Here is a 12,433-nt window from a genome sequence, read left to right as displayed (position 1 = left end):
CACAGACACAGAGACATGTCCTCCACACAGACACAGAGACATGTCCTCCACACAGAGACAGATCTGAACATGCTACGTTCATGCTACGTGAGCACCAGGCGCTGCTGCTCCACCCAGAGAGAGTCTGAGAGTCTGAGAGTCTGAGAGTCTGAGAGTCTGAGTGTTGTGTGAATTTTCTAATCAGAAGAACGAGAGATTAAGCCAGTTACGGAGTATTTATGAATATGGATGAGTATTAGAAGTGCCACGCGGAAATCCAACCTTCGGGGGGTTTTATTATTTGAGCCAAAGCGCGACGAATCGGGCTGACTTTCAACTCTTCTTCACGACCACATGAAGAAGGGCAATTCTGGAGTATTTAAAGAAACTTTCACAAACGGAGGCTTTTCAAATCATTTTCCTTTCGACTCGAGAGACTGAAGAGGCGTCCGGGACTCTGTGTGCTTTGTTTGGCAGCTCTGCTCAATGCACACTTCAGTTTATATCATTTATTTTAAAAGCAAAGAGCATTTGGTGCAGTTTTATTAACAGATCCATCCTGCGCATGTAGAGAGGCTTAACGTTGAGGAGGATGGACTTGAAATGGTCTGAACCATGAAGTCCACGTGAAGTGCAACGAACCGCAGTTCATCGAGTGGCCACTAGAGGCTCTAGCAAATGCCCATTTACAGCAATATGATTTATTTATTTTATTTATTTAACCTTTATTTAACCAGATAATACGCAAGTGTATGACATTCACTTGGAAAAGTAATTTACTTTTTGTTTTTTGTTTTTTTGGAATAATTTTTAATTTTTCTTTCCTCCCCCCTCCGTCTGTTTTTTGGGTAATTTATTTATTTATTTATTTTCAGAGTAAATTTAAAAAAAAATGTATTTGTTTTTTGGAGTAAATTTAAAAAATATTTTTGGTTTGTTTTACTGAGGTTTTTTTTTTTTTAGTTTGTTTTTCGGAGTATTTCTTTGTGTGTGTGTTTTTGAGTAATTGTTTCCCCGTTTTTCTGATTATTTGAGTAAAGCTCGTCCAACATGGCGATCACAGGCTCCGCCCACATCGGGCTTCATGTCGAAGTTCAGAATCCAGTGACGTTATGATGGTTTTTCCATGATATAAACAGTCAATGGAGTCAATGTTTCCAATGCACTTTTGAGACAAACTTTTATATCGATACGTCTGAAAAACGAGAGTAAAAGTGTTTTTAACTTTAGATAGAGGTTAGATAGAGATAGAGGTTTTTAGAAATGCATGTGTTTCCATTACCAGTGTTTTATTGAGATGTTCAGGTTTTGCGTTGGTCTGTGGGAGAATGGAAACACAGCTACTGTTGTGTTGTTGAAGGTGTCATCATGGCTCAGGTTAAGAATAACAGACTTGATTCGGTGTCGTCTCAGCGCGTAAAAACAGAAAAATAAAGATGATTCCAGGCGGCGGCGCTGATGAAGCGGCTGCAGCTCTCAGCTCCGGTCATCCAGAAACCCCAAGGACGCGCGTCGTGTTTGTTTGTCCTGCTAGTTTGTCTTTGTTTGTGGCTCGTGACGATGCCCTTGGATACCGATGACTGCTTGTGTGTGCGTGTTTGATTTTGTGTGTTGTCTTTGCTCGTGCAGCAACACTTGGAGCCATGGAAACTCTACGCGACGGTCGGGGTGCTGCTGGCCATCGACTTCCTGTCACTCATGATCTGGCAGATCGTGGATCCTCTGCACATCACGGTGGAGGTAAGACGGCCGAGGAGACAGAGGAGGAGACGCTGCAGCCTGAAAACCTCCTTCAACTCAAAACACGACTTCCGCAGAAAAAAGAAAATAGGACGAGGCAGATTTCGCCCTCGGGTTCACAGCCGAGACTAAAAATATTAACTCCTGACAGTTTGAAACCCAACGAATTCAGACGCCTCTTGGATACGGCAGAATTTAAAATTTAAAGTATCATGAACAAATCAACTACACCAATCAGCCAAAACATTATGACACGTTGCTCTTTTGCCGTTTGCAGAGAAGAAACAATCAGTAACAATGAGCCGAGGAAACTGTGCATTTATTTACAGTTTCATTAAGTCGAATAACAAATGAAGGTTTTCTGAACGTGGAGGAAGGAGGAGCTGTGAGGGTATAAAGAAACTAAAGACCACAACTGACTAGTGAGGTAACAACAAGCGTCCAGGTAGAGATGGGAACTGACCAAGAAACAACTCAGATGTTAGTGCCACTGAATGTTTCATTAGCTCAGCACGTCACAAAATGCCTTAAAAAATAAAAAAGGCACCGTCTTTAGAAAAAGTTTGTGTGATTTCTGTTCTTTAAGCGTCGACGCTGCTTCAAAAGCTTCAAAGGTTTGGCATCGGTACAAGTACAGAGAGCAAGATCCAAAAAGCAAGAGAGCAAACAAGGAGTTAGAGAGGCTTTTAATTTACGTCCTCCGTCTCTGATTGGCCAACTGGGGGTGAGCCAATGCCGTGCTCAATCATCCCTCCTGCAGGAAAAGACGGAGAGAGAAACACGTAACAACCACTGACAGGACAATAAATAACACTGAGCTATATGACATCAGGTCATAATGTTATGGCTGATCGGTCTATATACAGAACCAAAGCCTGTCATGATACCAGACAATGTAAACTGGCTGCACATGTCAAACAGTGGCTGGAAACAAAGAACTGAAAAATGGCAATAAATAATAAAAGTGAAGATCTGTTTGTTTCAGGCTGAAAGTTGAAAATCACGACTCGTCTTTTCCTCAGTCTGTGAATTATGCAACAGATCATTTTTAACAGCTAAAATAAGATCCTATAATTTAATGCCTGTAAAAAAGCAACAGTATCATGCATCAAGTGTTTCTGTTAGTTAGTTACTCTGCATTTAGCTCTGGATTTAGTCTCTGAGTTAACTGAGGATGAGTAAAGCTCATTATTTATCTTGTTGTTAGGGTCGTGTGACCAGATGTTTTTTTTTTTTCATGCATGATCACATTGATGCAGCTGTTTGACTGTTTTATTGTGATGATGAGTAAATATTGTAGAATAATCCCACTCTAGCAGTGAGACAGGTTTGCATGTCCCCGTGTGAAACAGTGTCTCATGGTGCATCGTGTAACCAGTGGAAAATAATCCCGTTATTTGGTAAGAACTGGTTGTTTGCACGTTCCGAGCTGGAGGAAGCTGAACCACCAGAGCATCCGCTTTTCTAATCCTCAGCTAAAATGACACTAAAGCTTGTTCGTTTGTCACATTAAAGCGCGACGCGGTGGAAGATGAGCGAGCAGGAAGCCACTTTTACCAGTTTAACCTCAGAGGCAGCTCTGACTTTAACTTTAACTTGAAGTCTGATATTTACTGTGTGTGTGACGCTCTGGTAATTCAGGCGTCTGTCTCCGGCTGGTGGGAGGGATCCATTCAGCCCGGGGGGACGATCCCTCCGGGCTCCAGGGCTCCTGCTTACCGAGCGCTTTCTCTCCTCCCTCCGCTTTGTGCTGCTGTCTCATCGTTTCTTATTATCTCCTTCTCTTCCACCCCCCCACCCCCACCCCTCTATCCCTCCCCCCCGTCTGCCATGTGAGCAGAAGTTCACCAAGGAGGCCCCTAAAGAAGATCTGGACGTCCTGATTCAGCCCCTGCTGGAGCACTGCAGCTCGGAGAAGATGAACACGTGGCTCGGTATCTGTCTCCTCATCTGCTCTGCTTTTCTGCTTTTGAGTCGCACACTTGGACATATGCACACACACACACAGACACACACACACACACACACACAGACACACACACATGCGTCGCTGTCATTCGCTCTGAATTAAACAGGCCTCATATCGCAGCCCCTTTATGTTTCATCCCTTCTGTCTCTTTCTTAGCGTGGCAGCTCTTATGAAAGTATAATGGTGATGAAATTCAAATAATGTGGGTCACAAACTGGGCCATTGCCCCACAGCGTTCCCCTTCTGCCAGGAGAGGAAAGATGGAGCTTTAATATCAGGCGGTGTAAAACAACAATGGACGCTCTGAAGGAGAAGAGTCCGACTCGGTCTGTCTCAGATTCTCTGAGCTCCGGCTGCACGTCCAGGTTTCAGTTTTTCCCCTCGTTCGTCGCATCTGCGTCTGATTTTAAACACCAGGTTGTTCCGTGTTATCGTCACCTGCGCTACAAGATACGCTGAGGCATCAGGATCACAGTTATTCCACAAATCTGTGTCGTTTTTCTGCTTTAATCAGGATTTAAATGAATACTGCAACTTGAAAGGCGCGTTAAAAAAAGACGCGCTCCCATTCTTTTCCAGCTGAATGCTAATACTGATGCTACAGTGCTGCCGTTGAGCAAAAATAAACATGCACAGTTTTAATTAAGCCTGTTAGCATGCTAAAAATGCAGCATGTGCTGTATGCACTGAGCAGCCATAACATTACGACCACCTTCCTGATGCTGTGTAGGTCTCCCTTGTGGCGACTCTTCTGGACATGTATGGGCTGTATATAAATATGGACGCCACGTCTCCACTTCCTCTCATTGGCCAAACTGATGCTATTCTCCCGGGGATACGGGCGACGCCACCTCAGGACTTTGGACCCAGAGTCTGATCAGTACGGTCCGATACTGCTTGATGCTTTAATATGCATCGGCATTATATCAACTACATAAAATGACAATTTTTGAAAATAAATAAATAAATTTGACGTTTATTTTAGTGTTTTATTTCAGAATCATCCCAAGTCCCGCCCACTAACATGGATGGGGCGGAGCTTATGACCTATACTGCAGCCAGACACCAGGGGGAGCTGTACTTGCTGTTCCACTGTCCATATTAATACTGTCTATGGGACCATCCCACAGATACTTGATCTGTTTGGGAAAAGAACCAATGCAAACCAGACAGAGGCACCAGGGTCTTTCAGAGTCAGAGCTGCTTCAGTCCTTAGAGTTAGCGTGTCAGCTATCCGTTCATCCGTTATCTATAAGCGCTCATCATGTAGCACCAGTTTAGAATCACCAATTAACCCTAACGAGCCTGACGGCCTTGGAGCGTGGGAGGAAACCAGAGCACCTGGTCAAAAAAAAAAAACCCATGCAGGCTTTTCTTTTAGCTAGCGTGGCTAAAAAACTAAGATTTCTAGTCAAGGCCATGAAACACTTTCTCAAGCCTTTTCAGACTTCAGTTTGAAGTTGAAATGGAACGAATGTTTAGTCTGTGAGATAAAGCTGAGAGTCCTGGTTCTGTCCTCAGTGTTTTCTTGCCGTTACTAATAATTTGTCATGTACAGTTCAGTTTATGTCACTAAGGCTGCATCTTCCTAATGATCACAAAGCACAAACAATACAAACCCAAACATGCAGCGCAGTAAATGACCGAAGGGCTGCACACCTCCAACATCGAAGCATATTTCAGGATCAGGACGATTCGTATCAAATTAAATGTTTGTTTTCTCGTCTAAGATATAACCGGTTAATGCCACAGTGAAATAACTGAGTCTGTCTGTCACCCTTCACTTCCTCCGGAGTTGCTCTGATAGCCGCCTCCTCCCTCTGCTCTCCTGTGTTTTCTAGGTGTGGTTTACGGCTACAAGGGGCTGCTGCTGCTTCTGGGCATTTTTCTGGCTTACGAGACCAAGTCTGTGTCCACGGAGAAGATCAACGACCACCGGGCCGTGGGGATGGCTATTTACAACGTGGCTGTGAGTCCAAAAAGAACCACCACCACCATCATCATCATGCCCTAAACTCCACTTTCTCTACTTTCTGCTCGCTGTATTTTATTCTGCTCCCTCGTTTTCTCTGCAAAGATCGTTGTGCAGCGCGCTGAATATCAATGAAATGGCAGTAAGTGAGGTTTTTATTGCCCCATAGCTCCAAACGGCCGCAGTACATCTGCAGGGGGTTAATCAATGCAAGTGTCTGTGTGATTACTTTGGTGCTGAGGGAGAAACCAGGTGAAGGGAGCAGCTCCTCTCTTTCTGCTGGTCATTTATGAAACTTAACACCAGAGACGCCTCAGAGCTCCTGTGGTGTTCGTCCGAAACGTGTGACAGAAACAGCTCGTTGAAATGCACGTCGTGCAGCTGTAATGGAGGACAGGGACGTAACACACTGATCCCTGGATCGATTCAAGACAAATATTCACCCTGTTCTTGGGACGTTGCAGAGCCAGGACGTCTTCCTGTCCGTCAGCCTCAGAGAGTCCTCTGGTGTAGGCAGCAGAAGCCGAACGGGAGAGTGAATGTTAAATGGAATCCAACAAGACACGACAAACTTTTATTATACTGCAGTCAAGTGACGCACACGAGCTTCTATAGGGGGAGAATGGAGCTCAGTGCTGTGTTGTCGCTGTGTGTGGCAGAGCTTTGTGTGGGGTTATTATCTCGCCCTGTGGCAGGAGAAGGTTTAAAAATGTTCCCGTTTGGGCCTGAAAGGAGGAGCAGTAAACGGCAGCCTGACTCATAAACGTTTTTCTGCGGCTGTTAATAGCGAGTGAATCATCTTAAACGGAGGCACCTAGGATGCACTTTACAGTGAAATGGCAGCGATTACATCCACCCCGGCCACTTTAGACAAACACCCGCTGCCATTTCCCGACGCCCTCGACACGCAGCAACTTTGGAATTGATGCAAAATGTCTGGTTTCAGTCACTTGAGCTGCCACACGAGTTATTTCTTCCTTTTCTGTTTTGATCAAACACTTCGAACTGACCACATTCCCATGAATAAATAAAGGCGAGAGCGGCTCTGATGAGCGTCTATCAGCTTTACGCTTTTTGGATCTGTAATTAATAAACGGATTGATGTCATCCGTCATGCAGAGGGTTCATGGTTTCTCCATCGTCCCGTCACGTGGCCCCGCGGTGCCAGTCACGCCTGGCGTCGCCGTTTTATCTCACGCCTTTCAGTTTTATGACGTCGTCAATAGTTAATGGCGTCTGTGCAGGGACCTCCTTCCTCTCTGCTAAGCCGGAGCCTCGGGCCCTGATGAGATGACAACGTTGTGATTGTCGGCGCTCCGCTGCCGCTTCACTCATGACTTTTTAATGCTGTTTTCACATGGGAGCCCCGACCGGAATGATAAACAGATGCCTAATGCTTTTATGAACGTGATTTGCTTCCCTCTCCTCATCCTCCCGCTCTCCATCTCTTCTTTCTTCTCCGCCCCACCTCCTCCCACCTCTTTACCTTTAAACCCTCTCTCTTCCTGCAGGTGCTGTGTCTGATCACGGCTCCGGTGACTATGATCCTGTCTTCACAGCAGGACGCCTCCTTCGCCTTCGCCTCCCTCGCCATCGTCTTCTCTGCCTACATCACTCTGGTGGTGCTTTTTGTTCCCAAGGTGACTGACACATTTAAGAAGTCGTGGGCGCGCGCACACCTGACGCTAAGCTAAAGGTGAAACGCGGCGGTCGAGCCGGAGCCGCACGGTGCATGAAAATGACACAGCGCTGACCCCGGTGGAGTCTGACAGCACAAACACGGTTTGATGTTTGACAGAAACGCTGCAGCGACTCAAATCTGTATCTGTTTGCTATTTCACCGTTAAGGTGAGAACGTCTGCAGCACAGTCAGGTTTTTTTGGGGGTTTTGAATAAATAGAAGTGGAGCTGCGCGGTGCACATGATGCAGACACAACGGTCACATTTAATTAAGTGGAAACTGGGTTGTTTTTGGCAGCCATTTTTTTTTTTAGTTTTAGTCATATTTTAGTAATTTCTGTGTGATCGTTGGGTCAATAAGTATTGGAAATTGGAATCGAGGTTGACAGGTTGTGTTGCAGTTCATAAAATAGTTAACGCTTGTGTATAATAACCAGATTGACAGCTCTAACTTAGATGTTCACATTGGTGGAGATGCTGAAACCTGAACAGCTGAACAAAGACTGGACTCAATAGCACGACTCCGGAGTTTAAAGAATAGAAAAAAAGACTTATTAATATATCAATGACATGGACAAGACGACCTGACACAGAACAAAGGCAGAGAGGGAGAATAAATACACAAGGTAATGAGGAACAGGTGGAAACAATCAGGACGAGGAAGACGTGGCAGGAAGGGACAAGTCACCAGAAACAAGAAAAGAGAATTCAAAATAAAACATGAAGACACAGGACAACAACCGCTCGACACAAGACGATTTCTTGGACATGACGTTGTGTTTTTTTCATGAACCGGTGTCTTACTGTGTCACACAAAAGTTGTAAAAATAGCAAATCTACATGTTCAACACATTGTGAGCTTAAAGATCGGCTTCTTTCACCAATAACTACAATAATGAAGGAATGATTTTAGACGTACACGGTTTCACCCAACAGCAAAAGATCATGCAACATGCTAAACCGTAGCGTCACTGAGTGTAAACGTGGCTAAACGTGCTGCTAACGTTACAGAAGCTACAGAAGTTTCCTGTTCTTACATTTTAGACACATGGGGAACAGCATCACTCACACATGAGTCAGTATGACAACGCATTGCACCAAACATTCCTGCACGTTCACCTTCTTCACATCAGTAACAACAAGCTCATGATCTAATGTTAGCTCCACCAAGCTAATGTTAGCCTGAAGTTAGCAGCCCATTTACGCCAGGAGTCATGTGGAAAACTTTAAGCTTATTATTAGATTATTGAGTGACAACATACGACAATAATCAACTAATAAACTCCACTGACAGACGCACAACAGGCAGAAAAGTCATGACACACCACCCTCTAACATTTACGTCCAGTCTCGTCTCGTCAACGAGAACTCAGACACGTCTCATCATGGTTTAGTCATCGAAGAGTCATGTTTAGCTCGTCATCGTCACATTATTATCATGGAAAAAAAAGAGCAATGAGTGGAAATCACATCAGCATCACCTCTGTTTGTCAGGATATTTTTTAGGGGAAACCAAAGTAACAAAAAGTCTCCTGCAAACATTGACTTATTTGACCTGAGAGGGCTGCAAACACATTAAACATCTGAACACATGCATTATTCATCCGGCACAGTCGGGTCTCAAGGCCTCATTTCGCTCGTTATTAACTTCCTTGTTCCTTCCTGTGGCCGGTCCAGATGAGGCGTCTCATCACCCGCGGCGAGTGGCAGTCGGAGCAGCAGGACACCCTGAAGACCGGCTCGTCCACCAACAACAACGACGAGGAGAAGTCCCGGCAGCTGGAGAGGGAGAACAGGGAGCTGCAGAAGATCATCCAGGAGGTGACGAGACAAAGACACCACATCTTAGTCCAGATAGAGTAAAATAAGACCAGTAACCTGTAAATAACCACCACTCCAAGTGTTTCCCTCTCGTTTTAGTGCAAAGAGGAACATTATGAAACGGTATCTCTGCACATTGCTGCCTAATTATGAGTCTTGTGTGGTCAAATTAAGAACATTAGTTACTTTTATTCAGTTAAAGTCTTATATTTATCGTTTTGCACTGTTGCAGACCAGATTAGAGCCTCTGATGGGCCGTATGTTTGACACCTCTCATCTAAAACCTTTACAATCGTGTTAGTTCTCATTTTAACTCGACTAAGAACCAGAAGACAAATCTCAATAACGAGTTATTACAAGGCTCAAAAACACCAAAGCTGCCTCGTGAGAAGAAAGACCACGGTAGACAAAATAACAAGCACGTTTTGACTTGACTTAAGAGCTGAGTCTTAGTCAGATTTCATTTTTTTGCTCATCATTTAATGCTCATCGGTGCAGACAGATGATCATTTGCAGACACCTCCGCATCCGGCTCGATTCACTTTTATTTCTATGACAATAATAATGCAGATTGTCTTTACAAATCCCAGAGCCTGCAGAGGAAACGTCTTCTGGAGACCGGCCGGGTAGAGACAGATTAAAGCAAGCGTGAGAGAAGGATTCACAGATTAATTCGTCTCTCTGAATCTGGTCCTTGTCCCAGTTTACAAGCAACGGAGAAAATCCAACAAATGTCCTCCACACTAGGGGGCGATATGTGTCTTCTCACCCTTTCCGGTTCACTTATGACGTCACAGACTGGCATTTCAAACAGCAACAAGATGGATAATAGTTTCGCTTTTTTAATCCCGTACGTAATGTGGGCTTCCAGGTGCAGATGAGATGGCACTAGCCCTCAGCTGGTTCTTCTAGCGACTCTCTGTTTAGCTTCTTTCTTCTTCCTGTGAATGGTTTTCTTGCATCGGGGTCTATGGGGATTTGGAGCCTCTAGTGGCCACTGGATGCACTGCAGTTTTTTGCACTTCATGGGCGTCATGGCTCAGACCTGGAGGTTACTGCCTGGGTCATATGCGTTGTCTAATTTAACTCAGATTAAAACGTGTACATGAGGAAAATCAATTACCAACTGTATTATGATTATCTGGGCATCTCAATCGAGCCAGGACAACTATTCAGATTCAGAGTGAGAAAACTTTATTAATCCCACCAGAGGCAGTCGGTTGGTTTGGTGTTTGCTGTGCACTTTTAATTTCTCCAAGGTATTTGGGATTAGCAGGGCCTAAGAAGTATAAAAATAAGCATCATCTACAGGAAGTAGTAGAAAAAGAATTACACCACAGGCCAAAAGTTTGGAAGCAACTTCAAGTTTCTGCTCACAAAGCCTTAACAACCAGCATGAGGTCTTTGTATTCTGGGATGGATTTACTGAATCATCACACTTTGCTTTTACTCATATGAACCATTTTCCTCAGTTTACCTTCAGGTGAACATTAAAGGTACCAGAACATTTCTGAATAAATGTCAGAAAAAGAAAAGAGGGGCCGAGTTTTAGGGTCGAGAAGATTTGCAAGAGTCACAACTTCAGAATAAATAAATCACAGTTTGCATTATTCACTTTAACTCTTTGGCTTTTGAGAGTCTGCATACAGATATCTCTTGTGTATGTGCCACGATGTTATTAAAGCAAGAAAAACTACAAAATAATTATCGTAAAAATGTCTTCTGATAAGTCTCTCTTTATATAGTCCTCATGTTTATATTGATGCAAAGTAAACCAGTGATGTTTTATGGACAAATTTGTTGCCTCCAAACTTTTGGCCTGTAGTGTTTGTCCTCACATGTGAGACATTAATGTGGACCGACATTTAAAACAGTTTATTTTGATACAAAAGCAGAATTGGATTGTTTTTTTTTCATGTCATATCAATAATAGGCATAAATAAACTAACCTGGAACATAATGTCCCCATATGAGGACACCGGGTCTCAGGAGGTGAAGTTGTCCAGTCAAAGTGGGATTAAGGCAGTAGTTGTTTTTCTTTCACATGCATGTAAACGCACTGACTGATATCGAGTGGAATCCAGAGCAGAGTCATGAAACTGTTGCCGATGTCTCGTCTGGTTGCGTTTGCAGAAGGAGGAGAGGGTGTCGGCGCTCCGCAACCAGCTGGCCGAGCGCCAGGCTCTACGCAACCGCCGCCGACCGTCCTCGGGCCAGAATCAGAACCACAACGCACCACCGCCCTCCACCCAGCCCGACCCCAAGTCCCTGCTGCCCCCGCCCGGCTACCCCAACCCCTCCACGGACAATCACTCGCTCCCGCCCTCCTTCTCCAACTCCTCCAACCTCTACCCGGCCGACAGCAAGATGAGCCGCAACCACTGTCACAACAGCCAGATCCCACTGCTGTATAAATAGACCAGACAGGGGGAGGGAGGGTGGGAAGGGCTGGGGCTGGGCTGGGGTGGGGGAGGGCGGGGTGAGGGGGGAGGAGGGGTGGGGAGGATGTCGTGGGAGACACTCGCACAGTGCACAACAGAGGGACACAAAACACAACGAGACACTGTGACTTTCACTTGTTTTTTGGGAGGAGGGCGAAGAGCACGAGGGCGGTGCCACTGCTTTAAAACACGGTGTGGAAGCACAAAAACAAAGAGGAGGAGGAGGAGGAGGAGGAGTCACGCCAGCAACACAAGGTTTGATCTCACCGCGTCCAACCAGGACCAAGAAGGCGACAAGCACATCTACAAGAGTCTAGCAGCACTTGAGGAGTTTCTCCGTAGATCAAGACGTTTCATCTTTAGCCTCCCTCATCGTTATCTGATTCCGTTGTGGAGACGCCGACAGAGGAAGCGTTTGTGTTCGTGTCTTTTTCTATATCGTCTCCACATTTTGTCTCTCGAGTTTCGTCGTTGACTGGACGGCCACATACCGTAGTGATTTCTATCGTTCTGTAACCTTTGATCCGTTCTCGTCATGGAGTTGTTGTTCTGTTACTCGTTTATCTTTCAGGAGAGTCGTGAAAAGAATAAAACAAAAAATAAAGAAGCGACGTTTTACAAAAAGGACAGAAGCAATGTACAGCGTTTTATCAGCCGTGTCCTCTGAGGAGCAGCTCCAGCTCGGCCGCGTGGAACACGGCTTTAACTCAAAGGTGATAACAAGGCATTAATAAAGAGCCATAACTTAGAAAGGAGCTCAGCATGAACGGACGTTGTTTTGTCAGGACTGTGTGTTCCAGTACAATACTGCATCTAAACAATAATCCAGTC

The 12,433-nt window shown here is 44.9% G+C and overlaps 1 protein-coding gene across 1 annotated transcript in view; it reads left to right on the top strand.

Moving 5' to 3' along the window:
• Positions 1-11,597, top strand: part of gabbr1a (gamma-aminobutyric acid (GABA) B receptor, 1a) — an 80,323-nt gene extending 68,726 nt beyond the window's left edge. Inside the window, exons 19-24 of the mRNA XM_047599824.1 lie at positions 1,609-1,719; positions 3,560-3,653; positions 5,530-5,657; positions 7,172-7,300; positions 9,018-9,161; positions 11,295-11,597. Of these exons, the coding sequence (XP_047455780.1) occupies positions 1,609-1,719; positions 3,560-3,653; positions 5,530-5,657; positions 7,172-7,300; positions 9,018-9,161; positions 11,295-11,579 (891 nt within the window). The 3' untranslated portion in view covers positions 11,580-11,597. The remainder of the gene's footprint in view (positions 1-1,608; positions 1,720-3,559; positions 3,654-5,529; positions 5,658-7,171; positions 7,301-9,017; positions 9,162-11,294) is intronic.
• Positions 11,598-12,433: the final 836 nt, after the last annotated feature.

This window comes from Mugil cephalus, chromosome 11 (genome assembly GCF_022458985.1).
Source record: "Mugil cephalus isolate CIBA_MC_2020 chromosome 11, CIBA_Mcephalus_1.1, whole genome shotgun sequence".
Taxonomy (NCBI): domain Eukaryota; kingdom Metazoa; phylum Chordata; class Actinopteri; order Mugiliformes; family Mugilidae; genus Mugil; species Mugil cephalus.
This window is presented reverse-complemented; position numbering and strand designations above follow the sequence as displayed.